The following is a 21,926-nucleotide window of genomic DNA, read 5'->3' as shown; positions in this document are numbered from 1 at the left end:
GGATGCTGGCGTCATGGTCGGCAGCTTAACCTGCCAGCCCCTAAACTGTTAATTCTAACATATGCAGACTTTAATGTGCGGAATGAAGTCTGTCTACACAAGGAGTGCCGGGACACATTCTGCCCAAAACACTGAGAGTGCTGCTGCTCGGCTCTGGAACGCCTGGGTGAAGTCCTGCTGTGTCTTAGCTGTGTACTTTCTGTCCATAACTTTGAACCAATGTCACTGAGAGGAGAAAGATGGAGGATTGGCCCTACAGAGTTCAGAGTACAAACTTTATTTTTTAAGATAGATTTATTTATTTATTTATTTATTTATTTATTTATTTATTTTGAAAGGCAGAGTTGCAGAGGCAGAGAGAGGTCTTCCATCTGCTGATTCACTCCCCAAATGGCCACGACAGCTGGAGCTGGGCCGATCCAAAGCTTCTTCCAGGAGCTTCTTCCAGGTCGCCCACGCGGGTGCGGGGGCCCGAGGACTTGGGCCATCTTGTACTGCTTTCCCAGGCTGTAGCAGAGAGCCGCCTCAGAAGTGGAGCAGCCGGGACTTGAACCGGCTCCCATATTGATACTGGCACTGCAGGGGTGGCTTTACCCGCTATGCCACAAACTTTTTTTTTTTTTTAAAGGCAAATCTGTCATAGTTATTTTAAAATTTTGGAAGTAGAAAGTGATATGAGGGTACTTAAGGGGACAGCGTTGTGGCACAGTGGGTTCAGCCACTGCTTGTAATGCAGGAATCCCATGTTGGAGAACAAGGTTGAGTCTCCAAATGCTTGGCTTCCAATCCAGCTCTCTGCTGACGCTGCTGGCGAAGTGGTAGATAATGGTTCCTGTTGCCTTCCTGGGAGACCAGGATAGAATTCCAGGCTCCTGGCTTGTTGTGGCCATTTGAGGAGTGAACCAACAGATGGAAGATCTCTCTGTCCCTCTGCCTTTCAAATAAATAAATAAATAGTAGAAAAGAAAATTTGTGGGGGTGGGGGGAGCTGGCATTTGGCTGGTATTTAAGAGCAGTTGGCGTGAAAGGAAGGAAGGTCTCTTTAGGGCCCACATCTCATACCAGAGTCCCTGTGTTCTAGTCCTGGCTCTGCTTCCATTCCAGCTCCCTGTTAATATACACCCTGGGAAACAGCAGGTGATGCCGCAAGTAATTGGATTCCTGTCAACCACAGGGGAGACCCGATTGAGTTCTGGGCTCCTGGCTTTTTCTCTAGCCCAGTCCTTGCAGTTGTAGGTGTTTGGGGAGGGAACTAGCAAATGGAAGATCTGTGTATTTGTTTGTCACTCTGCATTTCAAATAAAAATTTTTAAAGTTCATGTACAGTGGAATTAGAAATATAAATTTTGGTGCAAAACCATTTTGAAATCTGTGCATAGTTTTTCATGTTTTTTTTTTTTTTTCATTAATTTTTTGAAGACCTCTTATGAAACATTAGTGTTTTCTTTCTCCAGAATGAACAAATATTTACATTTTTCATTCTCTTTTTATTATTGTTAAATAGAACATTACAGATTAGGTTAAAATCTTTATCTTTCACCCTGAACCTCCCTTGCCCCTTGAAAGCATCTTCTATTGGATTTGGAGAACATTCTAGAAGTCTATGTTTATTTTCTCTTATGACAAGTAAGTGTAAGTAAACAACAGTCCTGTATTTTTAAATTCTATAAAGGTCACTTTACTGAACCAATAATTCCACTTCTTTGCATTTTTGCTTAGCATTCCTTTTTTTTTTTTTTTTTAACTTTTATTTAATGAATATAATTTCCAAAGTACAGCTTGTGGATTACAATGGCTCCCCCCACCCCCGGCATTCCAGTTTTGACATCAGTCCTTAATTTATTGACCTACTCACCTATTGATGGACACTTAGGTTGTTTCTTTGTGTGTGTCTGATGCATGTACCAGTGTGTGTTAGACCATGCTGGATGTTGCCAAATTGTCCTAAAAAGAGTTGTTCCAATGTACTGTCAATGTGTGTATGCTAATCTCCATGTTTCTCTTCTACTACCCAGTGAAAAGAAAGTCCATCCCCATATATAGCCCAGAATCCAAAGGTTGAGTTGCACTGACTGACAGCCATTGAAAGATTTTTTTATCACCTGCACATTATCCTTGCCAAGAGCAGCTGGCATGAATGAAGATAGAAGGGGTTTTCAATTTGTCACAGTCCTGGTGTTTTTTGGTGGAGGAGATAATAGGAGAAAATGTGTTTATGCTATGTGAGGCAGTTTATATGTACCATCTCATCCACTCCACATACCTGAGATATGTATGTAAAGAATCAGGATGATTGACTCATCCAGCATCAGCCAACCAAGCATCCAGTGGCAGAGACAAGATTCAGACCAGGATGACCAGTGTCCCTGTTGAGAATTAAAATTTGTGTTTGCAGTTCTCAGGTCTATCAAGAATATTTCTTAGACTTAAGTCTTTCATTTTTAATTGACCAAGTATCCCTGAGTTTGCTAGGGTCTTCAAAAAGTTAATGGAACATGGAATTAAAAAATAATGTAAGGGTTGGCATTGTGGCACAATGGGCTTGGTTGCTGCTTGTGATGCTGGCATCCCATATGAGAGTGCTGGTTCAAGTCCTGGCTCCCCCACCTCCAATCCAGCTTCCTGTTAATGTGCTTAAGAAGGCAATGGAAGATGGCCCGAGCACTCAGGCCCCTGCCAGCCCAGGGGGAGACCCAGATGGAGTTCCTGGATCCTGGCTTCAGCCCAGCCCATCCCTGGGTATTGCAACTATTGGGGAGTAAGCTAGTGAATGGAAGATCTTTCTCTTCCTCTCCCTCTGTCATTCTGGCTTCTAAATAAATAAATGAATCTCTTTTAAAAAGGTAATGAAAAATTTCCATGAACTTTTTGAAGCCCTTGATATAATATTATTTAAAATATATATCATTGGGGCCAGGTTGTGGCGCAGCAGGTTAAGCTGCCCCCTATGATGCCAGCATCCCATATGAGCACCAGTTTGAGTCCCGGCTGCTCCACTTCCAAAAATCCAGCTCCCTACTAATATGCATAGGAAAGCAGAAAAAGGTGGCCTGAGTACTTAGGCCCCTGTACCCATGTGGGAGACCTGGGTAGAATTCCAAGCTCCTAGCTTTGGCCAAGCTGAGCCCTGGCCTTTGTGGCCATTTAGGTAGTGAATCAGTGGATCAAAGAAAAGGAGATGAATTTAATCAGAGTATGCATTCTTTGGAGTTCTAGAGAGTCTTCAGTTTCATGTGTAGCCTTGTTGATTCATTTGTGTTGATGTGTAATATCCCATGTGCAACTATACCGTTCGATTATTTGCCTGTGACAGATACTTGGTTTCCAGTTATAGGCTCTCAGGAGTAACGCTACTGAGGACTTTGATGATGTGTCCTTTGATGTCCATACTTCTGGTGGTGTACACTGAGGGGTGGGATATGCATGAACTGCCTCAGTACCAGTAGGTTCTACCAAGCAGTTTTCCATACAGGGTGTCATCAGGATACCATTTGAGTCTCTGATCAGTGTTACATTTCCTCAGTGATGGTGAACAGCTTAATATGTCTTTGACAGGGTGAGCAGGGAGTTTGTTTCTGAGAGATAAAAAGTCAGAGGTCGTTTGTTTTCTTCCTTCACATGATGACTAGATTGACAGACCTGTCTGCTGCTCCTGAGTGGGGTCACCTTGAAGGCCATGTGTGCAGGGCTTGCTGGGCCCTGTAGTCTTAGCTCTTGGCTCTGAAATACCCCCCTCCCAGTTATATTGCTGGTGGTTGCCACTACCTTCCTGCCAGCCCGTGGGGCAGCCCTCCATTGCCTGTAGCACAGTGTAGTAAGCTAAGCGGGTTGCGGAAGCAAGATTCTACCAAAGATTCAGGGTGGCAGACAGGAAGCCAACCCCGAGAGCTCTGGTCCTAGTTTACCCTGATCTTCCTATTGGGCAGCCTCTATCCCTGCTCCTTGCTGTTGTAAGTGTTCTTCCTTGTCAGTGATAGACCCATTCCTGCCCGGGGTCTCTGAGGGACACCTCTGTGGCTGTGTTACCATTTCCGACTCCCACATGGGAGTAACTCAGAGAGAGAGGGGTTCTGTTCCCAGGAAGCCACATGTACAGTAGACTCACCTGGTCAGCACACGTGATGGGCCTTGAGCCACACAAGTGCCTGGATGAAGCTTCTCCCAGCAGGTCAGCCATTCTTGTCCCATGGGCAAGTGAGTAACAGTGTCAGTAGCACTGACCAGGTATTACTGGTTACTACTACACCAGGTAAGATGGTGTTGGGTGCTGTGCTGAGCGGGCCACAGGCAACCCCTTCCCCTGAAATCCCCAGCAGGAATGAGGAAGGGAAGCTTCCCCGGGCAGCAGGGGTGGGATGTGAAGCCCTGTACGGCCTCAGCGAAAGCTGGATGGCGATGCCTGTGCCAGTCAGGCTTTTCCCAGGCCTGAAGGCTCATCTGGTCCCACCAGTATAGCCTTTTGTGTCTTAAGGAGGAAAACCCCTTAGTTGCTTAGGGCTAGGGATAGCAGTAGAAAGAATTTGTGAAAGAAGACCTTTGAGTTTGTTAGGAGGACATTTTATACTGGTGACATTTGCCACGTATTTACTCCTTCTTTGTCTTTTGTAACAGCAAAAGGTGCTTTTGTCACAGTGGGTAGACAGTGACGACGATGAAAATCCGTGTGAGCCAGATGGATTTCCAGGCTCCCCTCCTGTGCCACAGCATGCACAACGAAAAGGTAAGCAACTAACCAAACAGAAAATAGCTTCAAAACTTAACAGCAGTTTGTAGCCATAAAGGATGGTGACTTCGGGGGAATGCAGGCATCTCCCCTCTATACTGTGGCTCTATGATGTTTTAACTAGGATTGTACTTTGAAATTTATTTTCATTGAAAATAAGCACTCAGTCAGCTGCCCCAAGTGCAGGGTGCCCACTTGTGAGCCCCTGTTGTCTGCTCTCTGAGCTGTGAGAGAACTCATGGCCAGGGTGGGGGAAGGAGGGTCCTGGCTCTGCTATGAAGCTCTGCATGCACCTTTCCTCGGCTTCCAGGCGCCTGGTGCTCCCTGGAATGAGTGGACACAATCATCTGTCCAGTCTTCTATGCTGGCCCCAGGGCCTGGGCTGTTAGGTGAGTGGGTGGGTGGAGGTATTTCCAATTCAGTTCTGTACGTGAGCATTACCAGTCCTTATGTATTTTATTTGGCACAGTGAGAGAGAGAAGACAGCACATAATGGCACGGTAGGACACAGTTTTCAGCTTCCCAAGAGGTACCTTACATCTAGGAAGTGAGAGAGCCTGGCACATAGTGAGCAAAAGGAAACTCCTTTGTCAGGGCCCTTGGAGCTGCCGGGCTCCTGAAACTCTTAGACTTTGTGACTAGAAGACAGAATGCTAGCCTAGTAACACTGGAATATTGAATCCATGTAAAAAGTGTGTCTCTTCTTTAATTAGAGAAGAAATATCTGTCTTTGCAAAAAAAAAAAAAAATCAAATACAGAAATCTTATACTCCCATAGATGATGATTTTTAGCAGTTTTAAGTATGTGTATATAAGATACATACTATTTTGTTACCTGCCTCTTTTTTCTTCTCCTCTTTTTTTCCTTCCTTCCTTCCTTCCTTCCTTCCTTCCTTCCTTCCTTCCTTCCTTCCTTCCTTCCTTCCTTCCTTCTTTCCTTCCTTCCTTCCTTCCTCTCTCCCTCCCTCCCTCCCTCCCTCCCTCCCTCATTTATTTATTTAAAAGGCATAGTGACAGAAAAAGATCTTCCATCTACAGGTTCACTCCACAATGACCACAATGGCTAGGTGGTGGGCCAGGCTGAGACCAGGAGTCTGAAATGCCATCCAGGTCTCCCACATGGGTGGCAGGAGCCCAAGCACCTGAGCCATCTTCTGCTGCCTTCCCAGGTGCAGGTGCGTTAGCAAGAAGATAGATTGTAAGCAGAATAGCCAGGAATCAATTCAGCACACTGATATAAGATGCAGGTGTCCCAAGTGATGGCTTAACTGACCCACTGTGCCACACACTATCCCCTGTCTCTTTCATCTCACAGTGCATCCTGAAGATCTTCCTATGTCTGTGTGGCTTTTTTCCTCTGTTTTCTTTTTTTAAAGATTTATTTATTTATTTGAAAGAGTTATAGAGAGAGGAGAGGCAGAGAGAGAGAGAGAGAGGTCTTCCATCCGCTGACCCATTTCCAATTGGCCACAATGGCTGGAGCTGCGCTGATCCAAAGCCAGGAGTCTCTTTGTCTGCCATGTGGGTGCAGGGGCCCAAGGACTTGGGCCATCTTCCACTGCTTCCCCAGGCCATAGCAGAGAGCTGGATCAGAAGTGGAGCAGCAGGACTAGAACCAGCGCCCATATAGGATGCTCACACTGCAGGCGGGGTTTTACCCACTACACCATAGCACCAGCCCCTCTCTGTTTTCTGACATCTCTGCTGGGTGGCCTGATGTGTCACCTATAAATCAGGATCCAGTCAAGAGACAGAACTCAAAAGTAACTGAAGAGAGAAAATTTAATATAGGAAATCTTCAAAAAAGTTCATGAAAACTGGACATTAGGCTAAAACTAACAAGGATTTTAACTTTATTGCACCAAAATAAACTTATGTTTTAATTCAATCTGTGGATTTTTAAAGAATATTTATTTTAATTTTATTTGAAAGAGAGGCAGAGACACATCTTCATCTGCCCATTTACTCCCCAGATACCTGCAACAGCCAGGACTGGGCCAGGCCAGTGCTGGGAGCCTGGAAGTCCATCCAGGTGTCCCATATGGATGGCAGATACCCAAGGACTTGGGCCATCTTCCACTGTCTCCCAGAGGGCAGGCACACATTAACAGGAAGCTGGATCAGAAGCAGAGGAGCCAGGAGTCCAACCAGGCACTCTGATGAGGGATGAGGGCGTTCCAGTGGCGACTTATCCCTGTGTCAGACATTCATGTCCTTGAACTTTTTGAAGCCCCCTCCAATAAAGAATGATTGATTACAGCAGGATTGCCTACTGAGAGGTAAAGAGAACACACAAGAATGCAGCACCAGCAGCTGCTCCCTAGGCTGATGATGCAGAGTCTCTGAGAGGAGAGAAACCCGGGAGAGCCTTACCCAGAGCTGGTGTCCAGACCTTGTTGGAGAGAGGGTGGCCGTGGCCTGCAAGAGGCAGTTAAGGTGCTGCCCTCTCAGGTAGGGTGTGTCAAGGGAAGCCACCCATGGGCAGCTGCTGCTGGTTGCTGGCCACCAAAAAAAAAAAAAAAAAAAAAAAATAATAATAATAATAATAATAATGGGGAGCACAGGGAAAAGAAGTCTAATCCTGAGGCAAATTCCTCTCTCCCATGTCTCTCCAGCGCCCTCTACTGATGAAGCGTCTGATGCCTCTGGCAGGGACAAAATGTAACAAGCAGGCAGTGACAGGTGGATCCTGAAACATGAGCTTGGAGCACAGGTGCTGGCTGTGCGGGATTGCAGCTCTTGCAGTGGTCCTTGGTTTGTGGAAGGCATTGAAAGGCTCTGGTCACTGGAGGAAAATCTCCATAGGTCAAATTCTAGTTCTGTGGCCCTGGGCCAGGCCCTCAGCTGTCTTTGCAGCAAGTGCCTGGGGAGTCTGATGTGGGTAATCCACAGACAACATGTCAGGAACCTTTCTGTGGCTCTCAGTGTTCCAGTTTTCCCCTCTGTCATTTCTGGGTGACAAGAAGCATAGTGAAGTGACTGCACCCTTCTTTGACACCGTCTGGGACGGTCTCTCTTGTCAGGTTACAGTACGGATAAGTGGAATGACACATGTATATCCCAGTGCCTTCCCTCAGTCTTCATCCACTCTGTGTTGGCACATGAATACAGAGCTAGATTGGAAGCAGAGTAGCTGGGACTTGAATCAGCACTCCAATGTGGGATCAGGCATCCCAAGGGTGGCTTAACTTGTGTCACAGTGCCCACCCCCATTACAACTTTTGACAACAGGAGTGTATTTCTGTAAAGGTTGGGACAGTCCCTAGCATGATAATCTTTGCAATAGGATGCCCGTGTAGAAGACTTGTGTTGTTTTAATTGTGTGTACTCCTAGCCCATGATAGAATTGCAGAAGGGAAGACTGTGGAAATCTTTGTAAGGGATGATAAATAAGGAAACAGGGGGAAGAAATGTGTACATCAGTCGAAGGAGCAGCACAGACGCAACATACCAAAGAGAACTTGGGTGATAGAAAGCGTAGCTTTAATTTCCATCATATTCTTTTTCTGATAAGTGATAACTAAGATACTAGAGAAATTATTAGTTTCTTGGGGAAAATATTTGAATTTTCCTTTTAAACCTTTTATTATAATTTTGAACATGGACAAAAGTAGAGAGAAGATTGGAATGAACTCCCACCTGCTCATCACCCAGCTTCTGGAACTGCCAGAATTTTCTCTCTCTTTTTTTTTAAAGATTTATTTTTATTTATTTGAAAGAGAGTTACAGAGAGGGGTAGAGACAGATAGAGAGTGGTCCTCCATCTGCTGGTTTACTTGCCAAATGGCTGCAATGGTCAGAGCTGAGCCAATCTGAAGCCAGAAGCTTCTTCCAGGTCTCTGACATGGATGTAGTGGCCCAAGGACTTGGGCCATCCTCCGCTTCTTTCCCAGGCGCATTAGTGGGGAGCTGAATCAGAAGTGGAGCAGTCAGGAATTGAACTGGCACCCTTATGGGATGCTGGTGCTGCAGACTGATGCTTAACCCACTGCACCACAGCACCGGCCTCAACATTTTCTCTTTCTTCTTAATTTAATTCCATGTTGGCACCACTCTATTTTGTGAAGAATTTAAAGAGGACCTAGAAAACTCCATTAAATTTATAGAAGCAATAAGACCCAATGTAGCATTGTAGGAGATGGTATCAAAACTGTTTTAAGGATGTTACCTATTTTAAGGATGTGAATTTATTATTTATCACTTGAAACGTTCACTCATCAGAAATTATTCAGCGTCCCTAGTGTGTATCAGAGATGACAGAGCCACAGGCTCTTCCCCTCACATTCCAGTAGTGGAGGAGGATATGTTCAGTGGACTGTTCTCTGGAGCACCAAGGAGTGGAGGTGGGCACAAAGACCAGGGAGCAGTTAGTGTTGTTTGCCTTAGAGAAGGCGGCAAGGAGAGGTTTCACTGTGCTGGATGTGGAAGAAAAGGGTAGGGTTTTACCAGTTGACAGTCTAAGTTGTCCTGGGACATTTGACCTGAAACGGTTTGCTTAAAAGCAGTTCATCAGGGCTGGCATAGTGGCACTGCAGCAGGTTAGGTGCCACTTAGGACGCCATTATCCCATATGAGTGCTGGGTTGAGTCCCAGCTGCTCTGCTTCTGATCCAGCTCCCTGCTAATGCACCTGGGAAAGAAGAGGAAGATGGTCCAAGTACTTGGGCCCCTGCCACCCACGTGGGAGACTTGGATGCAATTTTGAGCTCTTGGCTTCAGCCTGGCCCAGCCTTGGTGGTTGTGGCCATTTGGAGAGTGAAGCAGAGAATGGGAGATCTCTCTCTGTCTCTGTTTCTCCCTCTCTACTGTTACTGTGCCTTTCAAATCTTTTATTTTTAAGGATTTATTTATGTATTTGAAAGGCAGAGTTACAGAGAGGCAGAAGCCGAGAGAGAGAGAGAGAGAGAGAGAGATAGATCTTCCGTCTGCTGGTTCACTCCTTAGTTGGCCACAATGGCTGGAGCTGCGCTGATCTGAAGCCAGGAGGCAGGAACTTCTTCCAGGTCTCCAATGCAGGTGCAGGGGCCCAAGGACTTGGGCAATCTTCCACTGCTTTGCCAGGCCATAGCAGAGAGCTGGATCAAAAGTGGAGCAGCTGAGACCCAAACAAGCTCCCATATGGGATGTGGGCACTGCAGGCTGGGGCTTTAACCCACTGTGCCACAGTGCTGGTACAATTTTTTTTTTTTTTTAAGGTTTGTTTATTTATTTGAAAGAGTTACAGAGGCAGAGGCAGCAAGAGAGAGAGGTCTTCTATCTGCTGTTTCATTCCCCAAATGGCTTCAGCAGCTGGAGTTTAGCCGATCCAAAGCCAGGAGCCTAGAGTCTGCTCCAGGTCTCCCATGCTGGTGCAGGGGCTCAAGAACTTGGGTCATCTTCTGCTGCCTTCCCAGGTGGTAGCAGAGTGCTGGATCAGAAGTGGAGCAGATGGGACTCCAACCAGAGTCCATATGGAATGCTGGCACTGCAAGTGCTGCCCCAATAAATAAGTCTTTAAAAAAAAAAAAAAAAAAAAAAGCTCTTTAATGATAAACTGTTCAACTCTTGGTAATTGTAACATATAAGGAAGTAGATTTAGAATTTTTATATGTCTTTAATCATTTTTGCTTTTTTTGTGAATTTTTTAAAAAGATTTATTTGTTTGAAAGGCAGAGTTACAGAGAGAGAAGAAGAGGCAGAGAAAGAGAGAGGGAGAGAGGTCTTTCGTCCACTGGTTCACTCCCCAGTTGGCTGCAATGGCCAGAGCTGCACTAATCCAAAGCCAGGAGCTTCTTCCAGGTCTCCCATGCAGGTGCAGGGCCCCAAGGACTTGGGCCATCTCCTACTGCTTTCCCAGGCCTTAGCGGAGAGCTGGATTGGAAGTGGAGCAGCTGGGACTCAAACTGGCATCCATATGGGATGCCGGCACTGCAGGCGGCAGCTTTACCTGCTACACCACAGTGCCAGCCCCTGTTTTATGAATTCTGTAGAGATTGTGTCCTTTTTATTTGGTACATTGGTTTCTAATTTATTTTCAGCCAGTTATTATGCTTTGTAAGCTAACAGTAGAAAGTTAAAGTCACGTCCAGCATTTCAGTGCAACAGAGTATACAGCACCTTCATCATTTGAGCAGTTTCTTTCAAGGAACAATGATGAGGGGACTTCAAAACTTAAATGGAAAGTATCTATTATTAAAAAAATTGTTTTGGGGCCATCATTATGGCATAGCTGGTAAAACTGCTGTCTGTGACACTGACAGCCCATGTAGGCATCAGTTCAGTGTCCCAGGTGCTCCAATCCAGCTCTCTGCTAATGGCCTGGGAAAGCAGTTGAAGATGGCCAAAGGGCTTGGGCCCCTCCACCCTGTGGGAGACCCAGAAGAAGCTGCTGGCTCCTGGCTTTGGCCTGTAACAGCCCCAGCCATCGTGGCCGTTTGGGGAGTGAACCAGTGGGTATGGGATCTGTCTCTCTCCCTTTGTGACTCTGACTTCCAAATAAATAAAGGAATCTTTAAAAAAATTTTTTGAGAAACACAACTATAGGCTGGCGCTGCGGCTCACTAGACTAATCCTCTGCCTGCAGCGTTGGCACACCGAGTTCTAGTCCCGGTTGCTCTTCTTCCAGTCCACTTCTCTGCTGTGGCCCAGGAGTGCAGTGGAGGATGGCCCAAGTGCTTGGGCCCTGCACCCACATGGGAGACCAGGGGGAAGCACCTGGTTCCTGGCTTCAGATCGGTGCAGCGCGCTGGCTGTAGCAGCCACTTGGGGGGTGAACCAACGGAAAAAAGAAGACCTTTGTCTCTGTCTCTCTTTCTCACTAACTCTGCCTGTCAAAAAAAAAAAAAAAAAAAAGAAAAAAGAAAAAAAAGAAACACAACTATGTGGATTTCAGATTTTTTTTTTCCTTTTTTGCACTGCAATAGACTTTAATTCATTTTCCATGAACTCTTTGAAATCCCTTCCTATTTTTCTGGCCCAGTTGGATGCTACTTCTAAGCAGAGCCCTGAGAAGAATCAACCTGAGCCTGTCAGGACAACAGCAGGTGGATGTGTGGCGAGCACAGGGGAGGGGCCCAGCACGCAAGGGCTCAGGGTTCCCTGTGACGTTTGGCCTTGGTTCCACAATCACTTGTGCCACCAGAGGTGCACGTGAACAAGAGCATGGGCAAAGCAGAGGCAGGCTCCCTGCCTCACCCGTTCCCCACTTGCCACACCCATGTCCTCCTTGGTGCAGGAGCTGAGTTTCTGTGATTTTAGTCTTCTGAGCTGTCAAATTTATCTGCTTTTAAAAGTTTTCGTTCCTTTTTTTCTTACTCAGATGATACACATGTGGTTCTAAATTTAAAGGTAAGATTTTAAAAAAGCCTGATATTCTCAGTAGATAGAATTTCCTGCATAATTTTTAAACAACTCCTATGATTGTAGGGGGAAGAAAATCTTCCCTCAAGTGTCCTTTCTTCTTGAATGTTTCTTTTAAATACTTTTAAGGCTGGTGCCGCGGCTCACTAGGCTAATCCTCCGCCTTGCGGTGCTGGCATTCTGTCCCGGTTGCCCCTCTTCCAGGCCAGCTCTCTGCTGTGGCCCGGGAGTGCAGTGGAGGATGGCCCAAGTACTTGGGCCCTGCACCCCATGGGAGACCAGGAGAAGCACCTGGCTCCTGCCTTTGGATAGGCGCGGTGTGCCGGCTGCAGCGCGCCAGCTGCGGCGGCCATTGGAGGGTGAATCAATGGCAAAGGAAGACCTTTCTCTCTGTCTCTCTCTCTCTCACTGTCCACTCTGCCTGTCAAAAAAAAAAAAAAAAAAAAAAAAAAGAAGTAAACGATGGCCTGTTGCTCCTATGACTGTGTAAAAGGACCCAGTCACTGAACTCAGCAAAAAGGCAGGCAGAGGGTGCAGATAGGACTTCCCTCACTGCCTCAGAGGACCCACCAGGAGGAAAGACCCTGAAGGTGTAAGAGTCACTTACATAAAGCAGTAGAGGTATGGGAATCTGGCCTCGTGGTTAAGATGCATGGGTTTGATGCCTGACTCCAGCTTCCTGCTACTGCAGACCATGGAACATAGTGGCTGTGACTCAAGTGATTGGGTTCCCCTAGAGGAGATCCAGATTCCATTCCTGGCTCCCAGCTTCAACCCAACTCAGTCCCAGCTGCTGCTGGTGTCTGGGTGTGAATCAGCAGGTGGGAGTTCTCTGTTGGGCTCTCAAAAACAAAAGCAAAAAACACTGGACACTCAAGTTTCTAAAGCTAAAGCAAAAACAAAAACACACCAAACCACAAGAGGCAAAATGAAGGGGGAAGTGTGCTGATAACACCTGAAGAGTGATGTCCCAGTTGCCCGTGTCCACTTTTGGGAGATGGGAAGCTCTGTGCTCATACTCTTGCGTTTTTGCTTCCCTAGGATGAAGAGACGTTGTTGTGTGAAAAGCTTTCACCCTCCCCCGGTCTTGGCCTTTTGAATGTTGTTATGATTGAAGAGCTTACTTTAAAAAAAAAAAAAAAGATTTATTTATGTGAAAGAGTTACAGAGAAAGGGAGAAATAGAAAGATCTTCCATCCTCTGGTTCACTCCTCAGATGGCCTTAATGGCCAGGGCGAAGCAGGAGCTTCATCTGAGTCTCCCATGTGGGTGGCGGAGGCCCGAACAGCTGGGCCATCTTCCAGTGCTTTCCCCAGGCCATCAGTAGGGACCCGGATCAGAAGCAAGCCTCTGGCACATGAACCGGCACCCACGTGGGATGCCGGTATCCCAGGCTTTACCTGCTGTGCTACAATGCCTGCCCCGAAAAGCTTACTGTTTTAGAGAACACTCAGACCCTCTGAGCTGAAGATGAAACTCAAGGTTTTTCCTGTAAATGCTGCTGCTTCTGTGCCCTGTTGTTGGAATTGGGAAGAGGTATTAAGTATTGAACTTCTGTCTTTTCCTCACAAGGAGGGTCCAGACCCTGAGTGGGGTGTGTGTGTGTGTGTGTGTGTGTGTGTGTGTGTGTATCCCCTAGGGATGAGTGGCACAAACAAGGGCTCTGCTCAGGGACTGAAGGCCAAGGGAGAGGTGTTGAGGTCCTTTCTGGGGTACACTCTGGGTGTAATTTGGAGCACTTTAGTATCTTCCACAGTGGATTTTTGCAGTGTTTGGCTGTTGTGTTTCATATCACCAATCTGAAAATCCCAGTCTGAGTCTGTTGCTATAACAGAATACCTGAGCCTGGATCACATATAAAGCAAAGAGGCTGATTTAGCTCATAGTTTTGGAGGATAACAGTCTAAAGTCAAGTGGCCTGCTTTGTTCAACCTCTGGTCAGGGCTATGTGGCAGGCAGCATGTGAGGGGGTGGGAGCGGGGGACGTGTGTGAGAGGAATCACACGGTGAAACAGGACATCAGAGAGGGCTTCTGCGGTCAGGCTCACTCTTCTGTCTGTAACAGCTCGCTCTCGCAGGAACTCACTGGGGCTCCTGTAAGAATTCTCTAGATCGCTTGCAAGACTACAGCCCCCCGCCTCCCCCCGGCCCCGTCACCGCTTAAAGGCCCCACCACCTTTTCATATGATCACACTGGGGGACACGCCTCTGTCTCTGTCACATGAGCCTTTGAGAGACAAACCCAAACCCTGTCTATACCCTCACTGTTCATCCTCCAGGTCAGATTGGAGTGATTTTCACCCTCTGTCTCAACATCTTCAGGGCCGTACTCTGGGAGACTGCCAGAACTCTGGCTTCTGGTCCATAGGTTAGGTCCATTCTACGTTACAGGTATTCTGCTGTCTAGCCCATGACTTGAATTTATGTTATTAATCAGAATGTTGACTCTGGTGCGATACTGCCTTGCATCTCTGAGAATCCTACTACACTCATTCCGGTGTTACTGTCTGGGCTGCAGCCCCTCTTTCCTTTCTTGTTTGACTTTGGTGCATCTCTTGGCTCAGTTACTTGATGCTTTGTGGTGTAGGCACATGCTGGTCCCTAGAGGCCTGTCTAGGATGTTGTGTGTCCACTACAGGCTGCTTGGAGAGGGGAGACCAGCCAGACTGCCTGGTGTACAGCTTGTCTCCTGTGACTGACAGGCAGGGGCAGGATGTGCAATCAGCCAGGTGATGTGGGGTCCCTCTCTTCCTCCTGGGCTGCTGCAGACCCCTGACCTACCTTGCATCTCTGACCTCAGATTCTGAATGTCCTGCCTGGGGAGGGGCGCACATTTTACTGGTGCTGCCTGGCCCAGGGAGGTGATTCCCTTGCTACTTCTGCTCTTGTGCTGTAACTAGCCCTGCCTCAGCTCTTTGCAGGCTGTGTAGTGTCACTGCTCCTACCAGGTCAAGGTGTATCCCTGCAACCCCCTCCCCTTTTTGTGACTCACCTCTTATAATTTGTAGGCCATGGCTTTGTCTTCAATCTAATCTCCTCTGTTTTCCCTCTGGAATTCCTTGTGGTGCCGTTCTTGTGTCCAGTGTAGCTGTGGGATTACCCATTTCTTAGCCTCTCCTTTCATGTTCTAGGGATTGGGTATATGTGTGCTGTGTCAGGAGAGGCTCTCTGAAGCTCCCAGCTCTCCCACTCTTGTCTGTTCATGGGACATCTGCCTCTACCTCTACTGGGAGCTGTGCCCTCCTTTTGATGTGGGAGAAGTAGGGTTTAATTTTATTAATCTAGGTCCTTACCTTTTACTTAAAAAGTATTTCAAGCACAGGCACATATATAGTGCACAAGGTGATAAAGTTTATTCAGAAGGTAAGAAAGCAAACACACACACAGGCATAGTTAGAGTGGGCCAAAGATAGAAAGGGATGAGGGAAAGGAAGTAGAGAAGGAGGGACACCCTCAACACCTTCTCTCTTTGGAAGAGAGCAAGCACGTTCCAGTGCCTTCTTTTATGAGGTAGTGTCATCACCTGGGAGTTTATGACACCTCCCTGAAATTCCACGTGGAGCTTAATATACATTTTTACATGGCAGCCCTTCCTCAGGTCCCAGATTAAAATAGGGTATCCTTGGAAATGGTCTGACAGACAAATAGGATAGAATTGCAGAGGGCAGGGCCATGTGGTTTGTGACCTCCCACTCAACTAGCTATTTTACCCCATATTTAGAATGAGTGTCTCTCCATAGAATACCTATCTCTGTTGTCCTCCAACTTTTATTGCTATTCCTTCTTTAAAAATTTTTTAAAGGATTTATTTATTTGAAAGGCAGAGTTACACAGAGAGAGAGGCAGAGTCAGGGAGAGAAGTCTTCCATCTTTGGTTCACTCCCCAAATGGCCCCAGTGGCCAGAGCATGGCCAGGCCATAGCCAGGAGCCAGGCCAGGAACTTCATCCAAGACTCCCACCTGGGTGCAGGGGCCCAAGTACTTGTGCCATCCTCTGCTGCTTTCCCAGGTGCATTAGCAGGGAGCTGGATTGGAAATAGAACAGCTGGGACTCAAACTCACTTGCGTATGGGATGTCAGCACTGCAGGTGGCAGTTTAACCCACTGTGCCATAGCGCTGGCCTCTTATTTTTTTTTTTTTTAATTTATTTGAAAGGCAGAGAGAGATAGTTGACTTCCCAAACACCAACAAGAGCTGGGGTGGAGCCAGGCTAAAGTCAGGAGCCCAAAACTCAATCTGGGTCTCCCAAGTGGATGGTGGGGACCCAAGTACTTAGGCCATCAGCAGCTGCCTTCCAGGGTGTGCAATAGCATCAATTCCTTCTTCAAATCCTTTCTGACTCTGTTTCTCTTCTGGTGCTGACAGCTCCTCACTCTCTCCAGCTGAGGTTGTCCTTGGAGCTCTGGGCCCACATCGTAACCCGAGTCACCTGCCCCTCTCCCTTCCCTCCCCACTCTTCTCCTTCACTTTGTGTTCCTTGTCAGGGTCAGTGTCAAAGGACCAAATTACAACACCTTTAACTAAAAATCCTAAGTGGCTGTATTAATGATTGGAGAATGGGGCAGTACTTCATTCTAAAAAAATAGAGTGCTTCTCGGCCTTTTGGCTAAGATCAAGTGTAAAAAAATAGAATGAGGGTTCCAGTGAGCTGAGCAGAAGAGTTTGGCTTTATGGACAGAAGAGGACTGAAGAAAGCAGAAACAATTGTAAGTTACTGTCCTTGGAAGGCAGGGCCAGGGAGACAGAACAATAGGAAAGTTAACTGATTAGTTAAGGTCGGGCTGTTTTCATAAGGATTAGAGATTGTCAGGCCTGTTTGAGAAATCTGGTTATTGTCTCTTTCTCCTCCCTGAGGTCAGATAACAGCTTGCTCAGTTGAAACCCCACTTTCATGTTTAGTCTGCTCATACTCTAGGAGCTTAGTCCAAAACAGTGGCCTCCTATAATTTTTTTAAAAGATTCATTTATTTATTTGAAAGAGTTAGAGAGAGAAGGAGAAGCAGAGGGAAGTCTTTCATCGCTGGATTACTCCCCAGTTGGCTGTAGTGGCTGGAGCTGCGCTGATCTGAAGCCAGCAGCCAGGAGCTTCCTCTGGCTCTTCCCGTGCAGGTGCAGGGGCCCAAAGACTTGGGCCATCTTCTGCTTTCCCAGGCCGAAGCAGAGAACTAGACCAGAAGTGGAGCAGCTGGGACTTGAACTGGCACCTGTATGGGATGCTGGCACTGCAGGCACGGCTTTACCTGCTACACCACAGCGCTGGCCCCTTCCTATAATTTTTATCTTGACAGTGGTCATTCTTGAATTGCTCCCCCTTTGCTTCCCACACCAACCTAGTCCTGAGCCCTGTCAGGCGTTATCTGCTGACCTTCTGTCATACTTCCTTTCCTCTCTGTCTCCACTCCAGTGTTGACCCTTGAAGCCTCTCAGTTGGGTCTCATTGCAATCCATTCTTCCAGTTCTCACACCTCTGCCTGTGACAGCAAGCCATAGTGACACCATATTGAGTCTCACCCTTCCATTCCGACCTCCCTCTCACCCTCAGAAGGACACTACCCACCTGGCAGCCTAACTGGCCCCACTTTCCACCCATAAAGTTGCGGTCATCACAAGGCCGGCTAAGGTGTGCAAGCACAGCAGCGTGCCCCAGGGGCTAGCTCCTACAGTGTAGTAAAGGAGCGTGGTGCACATGCTTCCACCAGCTGCCTGCCTGCCTGCCAGCCTGCACCTGTGTAGGACCTTGCCTCTCCCGTGGCAGTGCGGCCTCAGCACCCTCCCTGCTCTGGGATCCTGCATGTGTGCTAGCCATGCAGATGCCTTTTCCTGGGCAGCCATTCCCTTTCCAGGGATAGAAGACCACAGCACCAGGCCTGATAGGAAGTAGATGCTCACATGGTTTGTGTAATGAAGCCTTAGGAGATTATGATGTAGAGGTATAAGTGTCAATTAATATGTTAAAGCTTTCTCTCATATCATCTCAGATATAACTGGTAGAGCACGTCAAATATGTGAAAAAAAAGCCCGAGAAAAGTTCAAGGAATTAAACGAAGAAAATTTGCTCCTGAACAATAAAAATCAAGAACTTACCCTTGAACTACATGTAATGAAAGAAGCGATGAGAGAACTGCATTTAAAATGCAAGAGACTGGAAGACGACACCTGTAAGCTGAAGGAAGCTGAGAAGGCGTCCTCTCAGGAAGGTGGGCCAGGTGCACGGTTCTTTCATTCCTAAGGAATACATAAAACTTCACTCCTTTTAGTATTGCAGCGTTGACATTGTATGTTGTACATATTGTTATTTTATATGTGCTGTTGAAGATTCTTTCGTTAATATTCTGCTTTTTGAATTTTGGTTTCATCTGCTATGTCATTACTATTGTTTAGCTAAAGAAATGCTGATACTTCTCTTGGAACTTGATGCTTGGCATAGCACCTTTTAAACATTTAAAAAAAATTTTATTTTAATAATTTTACTGTAAAGTGAGAAAGAGACACACAGAGAAATCTTCTATCCATTGGTTCACTTGCCAAATGCCCATACCATAGGCTGGGGCTGAACCAGGATGAAGCCAGGAGCCTCCAGAACACAATCTGGGTCTCCCGTGTGGGTGGCAGGGGTGGCAGGGACCCAAATACTTAACCCATCATGTTAACTTAACCCATGCCTGCCTCCCAGGTGCATATTAGCAGGAAGCTAGGTTGGAAGCAGAGGAGCTAGGACTTGAACCAGAAACTCTGATATGGGATGCAGGCATCCCAAGTGGCGTGTTAACTGCTGTTCTAAATGCCCTTCCCAGCATAATGTCTTACATATATCTCATGTCAGTTTTTATCCCTGTGAGCATCATATAAAAGTGTCTCTTTTACCACATACTAACCAGCATTTTCCTTGCTAATTTGATAAGCACAAAGAGAAATTATATTTTAGTTTGTATTTCTTTTATTATTGATGAGTTTGAATTTTTTTCATATCCTTACAGGACATTTTCTTTCTGTTTCATAAATTTTCTACCCTTAAATTTATATACTTCAGGTTTTTCTTATTGATTTGTGGGAACTTTTTATATACTGAAGATTTTAGTCATTTGTCAACATATGTAATATTTTATTAGTTTAATGATAATACAACTAAATCTATAGGATTTTTTCTTTTGTTACTTTATACCTTGGTGTTAAATCATTTTTTAACTCTAAGCTTATATAAAATATTCACCAATTTTTTTAATATTTCTGTAAGACTAATATTATGACCCAAGTTTTCTTCATGTAGACCCTGCATCTTTCTTGTCTTAGGCACATTTATTTCTAGATACCTACTGTTATTTGTGCTGTTACCCTGTGGAATCTGTTTACTATTATTTTTTCTAATAGGACATTGCTATTATTTGGGAAGATTATAAGTTCTAAAATTTCCATTTTATGTGATTTTATGTGATTTTATTTTATTTTATTTTTTGACAGGTAGAGTGGACAGTGAGAGAGAGAGACAGAGAGAAGGGTCTTCCTTTACTGTTGGTTCACCCTCCAATGGCCGCTGTGGCCGGCGTGCTGCGGCTGGCGAACCACACTGATCCAAAGCCAGGAGCCAGGTGTTTCTCCTGGTCTCCCATTGGGTGCAGGGCCCAAGGACTTGGGTCATCCTCCACTGCACTCCCGGGCCACAGCAGAGAGCTGGCCTGGAAGAGGGGCAACCGGGACAGAATCTAGCGCCCCAACCAGGACTAGAACCCGGTGTGCCGGCGCTGCAAGGCGGAGGATTAGCCTATTGAGCCGCGGTGCCTGCCCTATATGATTTTATTTTTGAAGACTCATTTATTTGAAAGATAGAGTCACAGAGAGGCAGAGGCAGAGAGAGAGGTCTTCCATCCACTGGTTCACTCCCCAAATGGCTGCAATGGCCGGAGCTGTGCCCATCCAGAGCCAGGAGCCAGGAGCTTCCTCCTGGTCTCCCACACAGGTGCAGGGGCCCAAGGACTTGGGCCATTCTCCACTGCTTTCCCAGGCCATCGCAGAGAGCTGGATGGGAAGTGGAGCAGCCAGGACATGAACCAGTGCCCGTATAGGATCCTGGCACTGCGGGCAGCAGCTTTACCCACTACGCCACAACGCCAGCCTGTGATTTTTCGAGGCAAATATTTTTCTTTCTTTCTTTTCTTCTTCTTCCTTTTTTTTTTTTTTTTTTTTAAGATTTATTTATTTATTTTAAAGGCAGAATTACAGAGAGGCAGAGGTAGAGAGAAATCTTCCATCCTTTGGCTTGCTCCCCAAATGGCTGCAATGGCCAGAGCTGAACGGATCTGAAGCCAGGAGCCAGGAGTTTCTTCTGGGTCTCCTACATGGGTGCAGGGCCCCAAGGACTTGGGCCATCTTCTGCTTTCTCAGGCCATAGCAGAGAGCTGGATCGGAAGTGGAACAGCCTGCCTCGAAGCGTCACCCATGTGGGATGCCGGCACTGCAGGCAGCTGCTTTATCTGCTACACCACAGTGCTGATCCCCAATGCATATGTTTTTCTATCATGTGAAACAATGGCTATTTCTTTTCAATTTAAAATTTTATTTTACATTGTTATACATGTAAAAACTTTAAAAACAATTAACTATTCAATGTTAGTAACTATTTATCACACACATTTCACTGCCTATACAAGCCTATAATGATTAGCAATTATACAAAATTTTCATAAATTTCTTATAATATTAACTTTATTTTTTTCGGTAGTTGCTGAACCTGAATTACTTTATCTAAGGAAACAAGCTCAAGAATTGGTGGATGAAAATGACGGGTTGAAAATGACCATCCATCGTTTGAATGTAGAACTGAGTCGATATCAAACAAAATTTAGGCATTTGTCCAAGGAAGAGGTAATGTTTCCAATTATGAAAAACCAAGCTTCTCAGATTTTCTTTTAGCCCTTACTGATGAATTGATTCTCAACTCAGACATTCTTGTTTATTATAATTTGGTATAAAAAAGATGCATCCAAAGCACAGTGTTTGTGTGGATCATTCTGTTGCCTGCCTCCCTTTCCCACACACACCCAGTAGACACTCCATATGAAACAGTGGGCTGATGTAGAAACGTATAACGGACGAAAAGTCTGTCCGCTGCTCCGTGCTCAGTCCTGTTCTCAAGGTTACAGTTGGTGCTGGTCAGTGCACAAACTCAGAAAACAAACAAATGAGTTCTTACTTTTTGGGGATGACTGCAGAATTCAATTGCACAGACTTACTGAGCAAGCTGCTCAGATGCTGTGAGGAATACAAGAGAACCAGGACCTCAGGCCCTGTTCTTAGGGAACAGACTTCCCAGGTCCGAGCGTTCTGCAGGGCTATGGGGGGGGCCGTGCAAGCAGGCCCAGGGACGGCCTACCCACCCCAGGCACTCCTTTTCTGCCCTGTGCAAAGCCACATTCTCTTTGAGAGTCTTCCCTGATCACTACAGCTGGAAGTGATATCTCTCTTAAACTAAGCAGGGTTGTTTGTTGTTGTTGTTGTTGTTGTTTGTTTGTTGTGTTGGTCTTAAGGGATTGATAGCTTTCTACCCCGTACAATTTCCTGTGGTTTATGATCATGTATGTTGGAAGACTTTTCTCTGTAATTAGTCCATAAAATCCTTAACAAGGATTGTTTCACAATGTCTGCAAGGACTTAATGAGTTTACAATGTTGACTGAATGCATGAGTGATGAGGTAGATATTAAGGTGAACTCATTGGAAAGTTTTTGTTCAACAAGGAAGTATCCTGTCAGGGCCATTGCTTGCTTGTGAGATTTGCCCTCCTGCTATAAACAACTGAAGCACTAGGCAGACCTCATGCTGCGGGCAGCCCTGGGCTGCGGTTCCCGGGAGCAGGGGCATAGGTGAGCCTG

At 46.2% G+C, this 21,926-nt stretch overlaps 1 protein-coding gene across 2 annotated transcripts in view; it reads left to right on the top strand.

Annotated features, from left to right (window-relative positions):
* Window positions 1-21,926, top strand: part of CEP89 (centrosomal protein 89) — an 80,459-nt gene that overhangs the window by 18,969 nt on the left and 39,564 nt on the right. For both annotated transcript variants that reach the window (XM_008257267.4, XM_070062014.1), the window contains exons 5-7: window positions 4,612-4,720; window positions 18,040-18,258; window positions 20,778-20,920. In XM_008257267.4, coding sequence (XP_008255489.1) covers window positions 4,612-4,720; window positions 18,040-18,258; window positions 20,778-20,920 — 471 coding nt within the window. The remainder of the gene's footprint in view (window positions 1-4,611; window positions 4,721-18,039; window positions 18,259-20,777; window positions 20,921-21,926) is intronic.

The sequence above is a fragment of the Oryctolagus cuniculus genome, chromosome 18 (assembly GCF_964237555.1).
Source record: "Oryctolagus cuniculus chromosome 18, mOryCun1.1, whole genome shotgun sequence".
Classification (NCBI taxonomy): Eukaryota; Metazoa; Chordata; class Mammalia; order Lagomorpha; family Leporidae; genus Oryctolagus; species Oryctolagus cuniculus.
The sequence above is the reverse complement of the archived record's forward strand: the minus strand, read 5'-3'. Positions and strand labels throughout refer to the sequence as shown.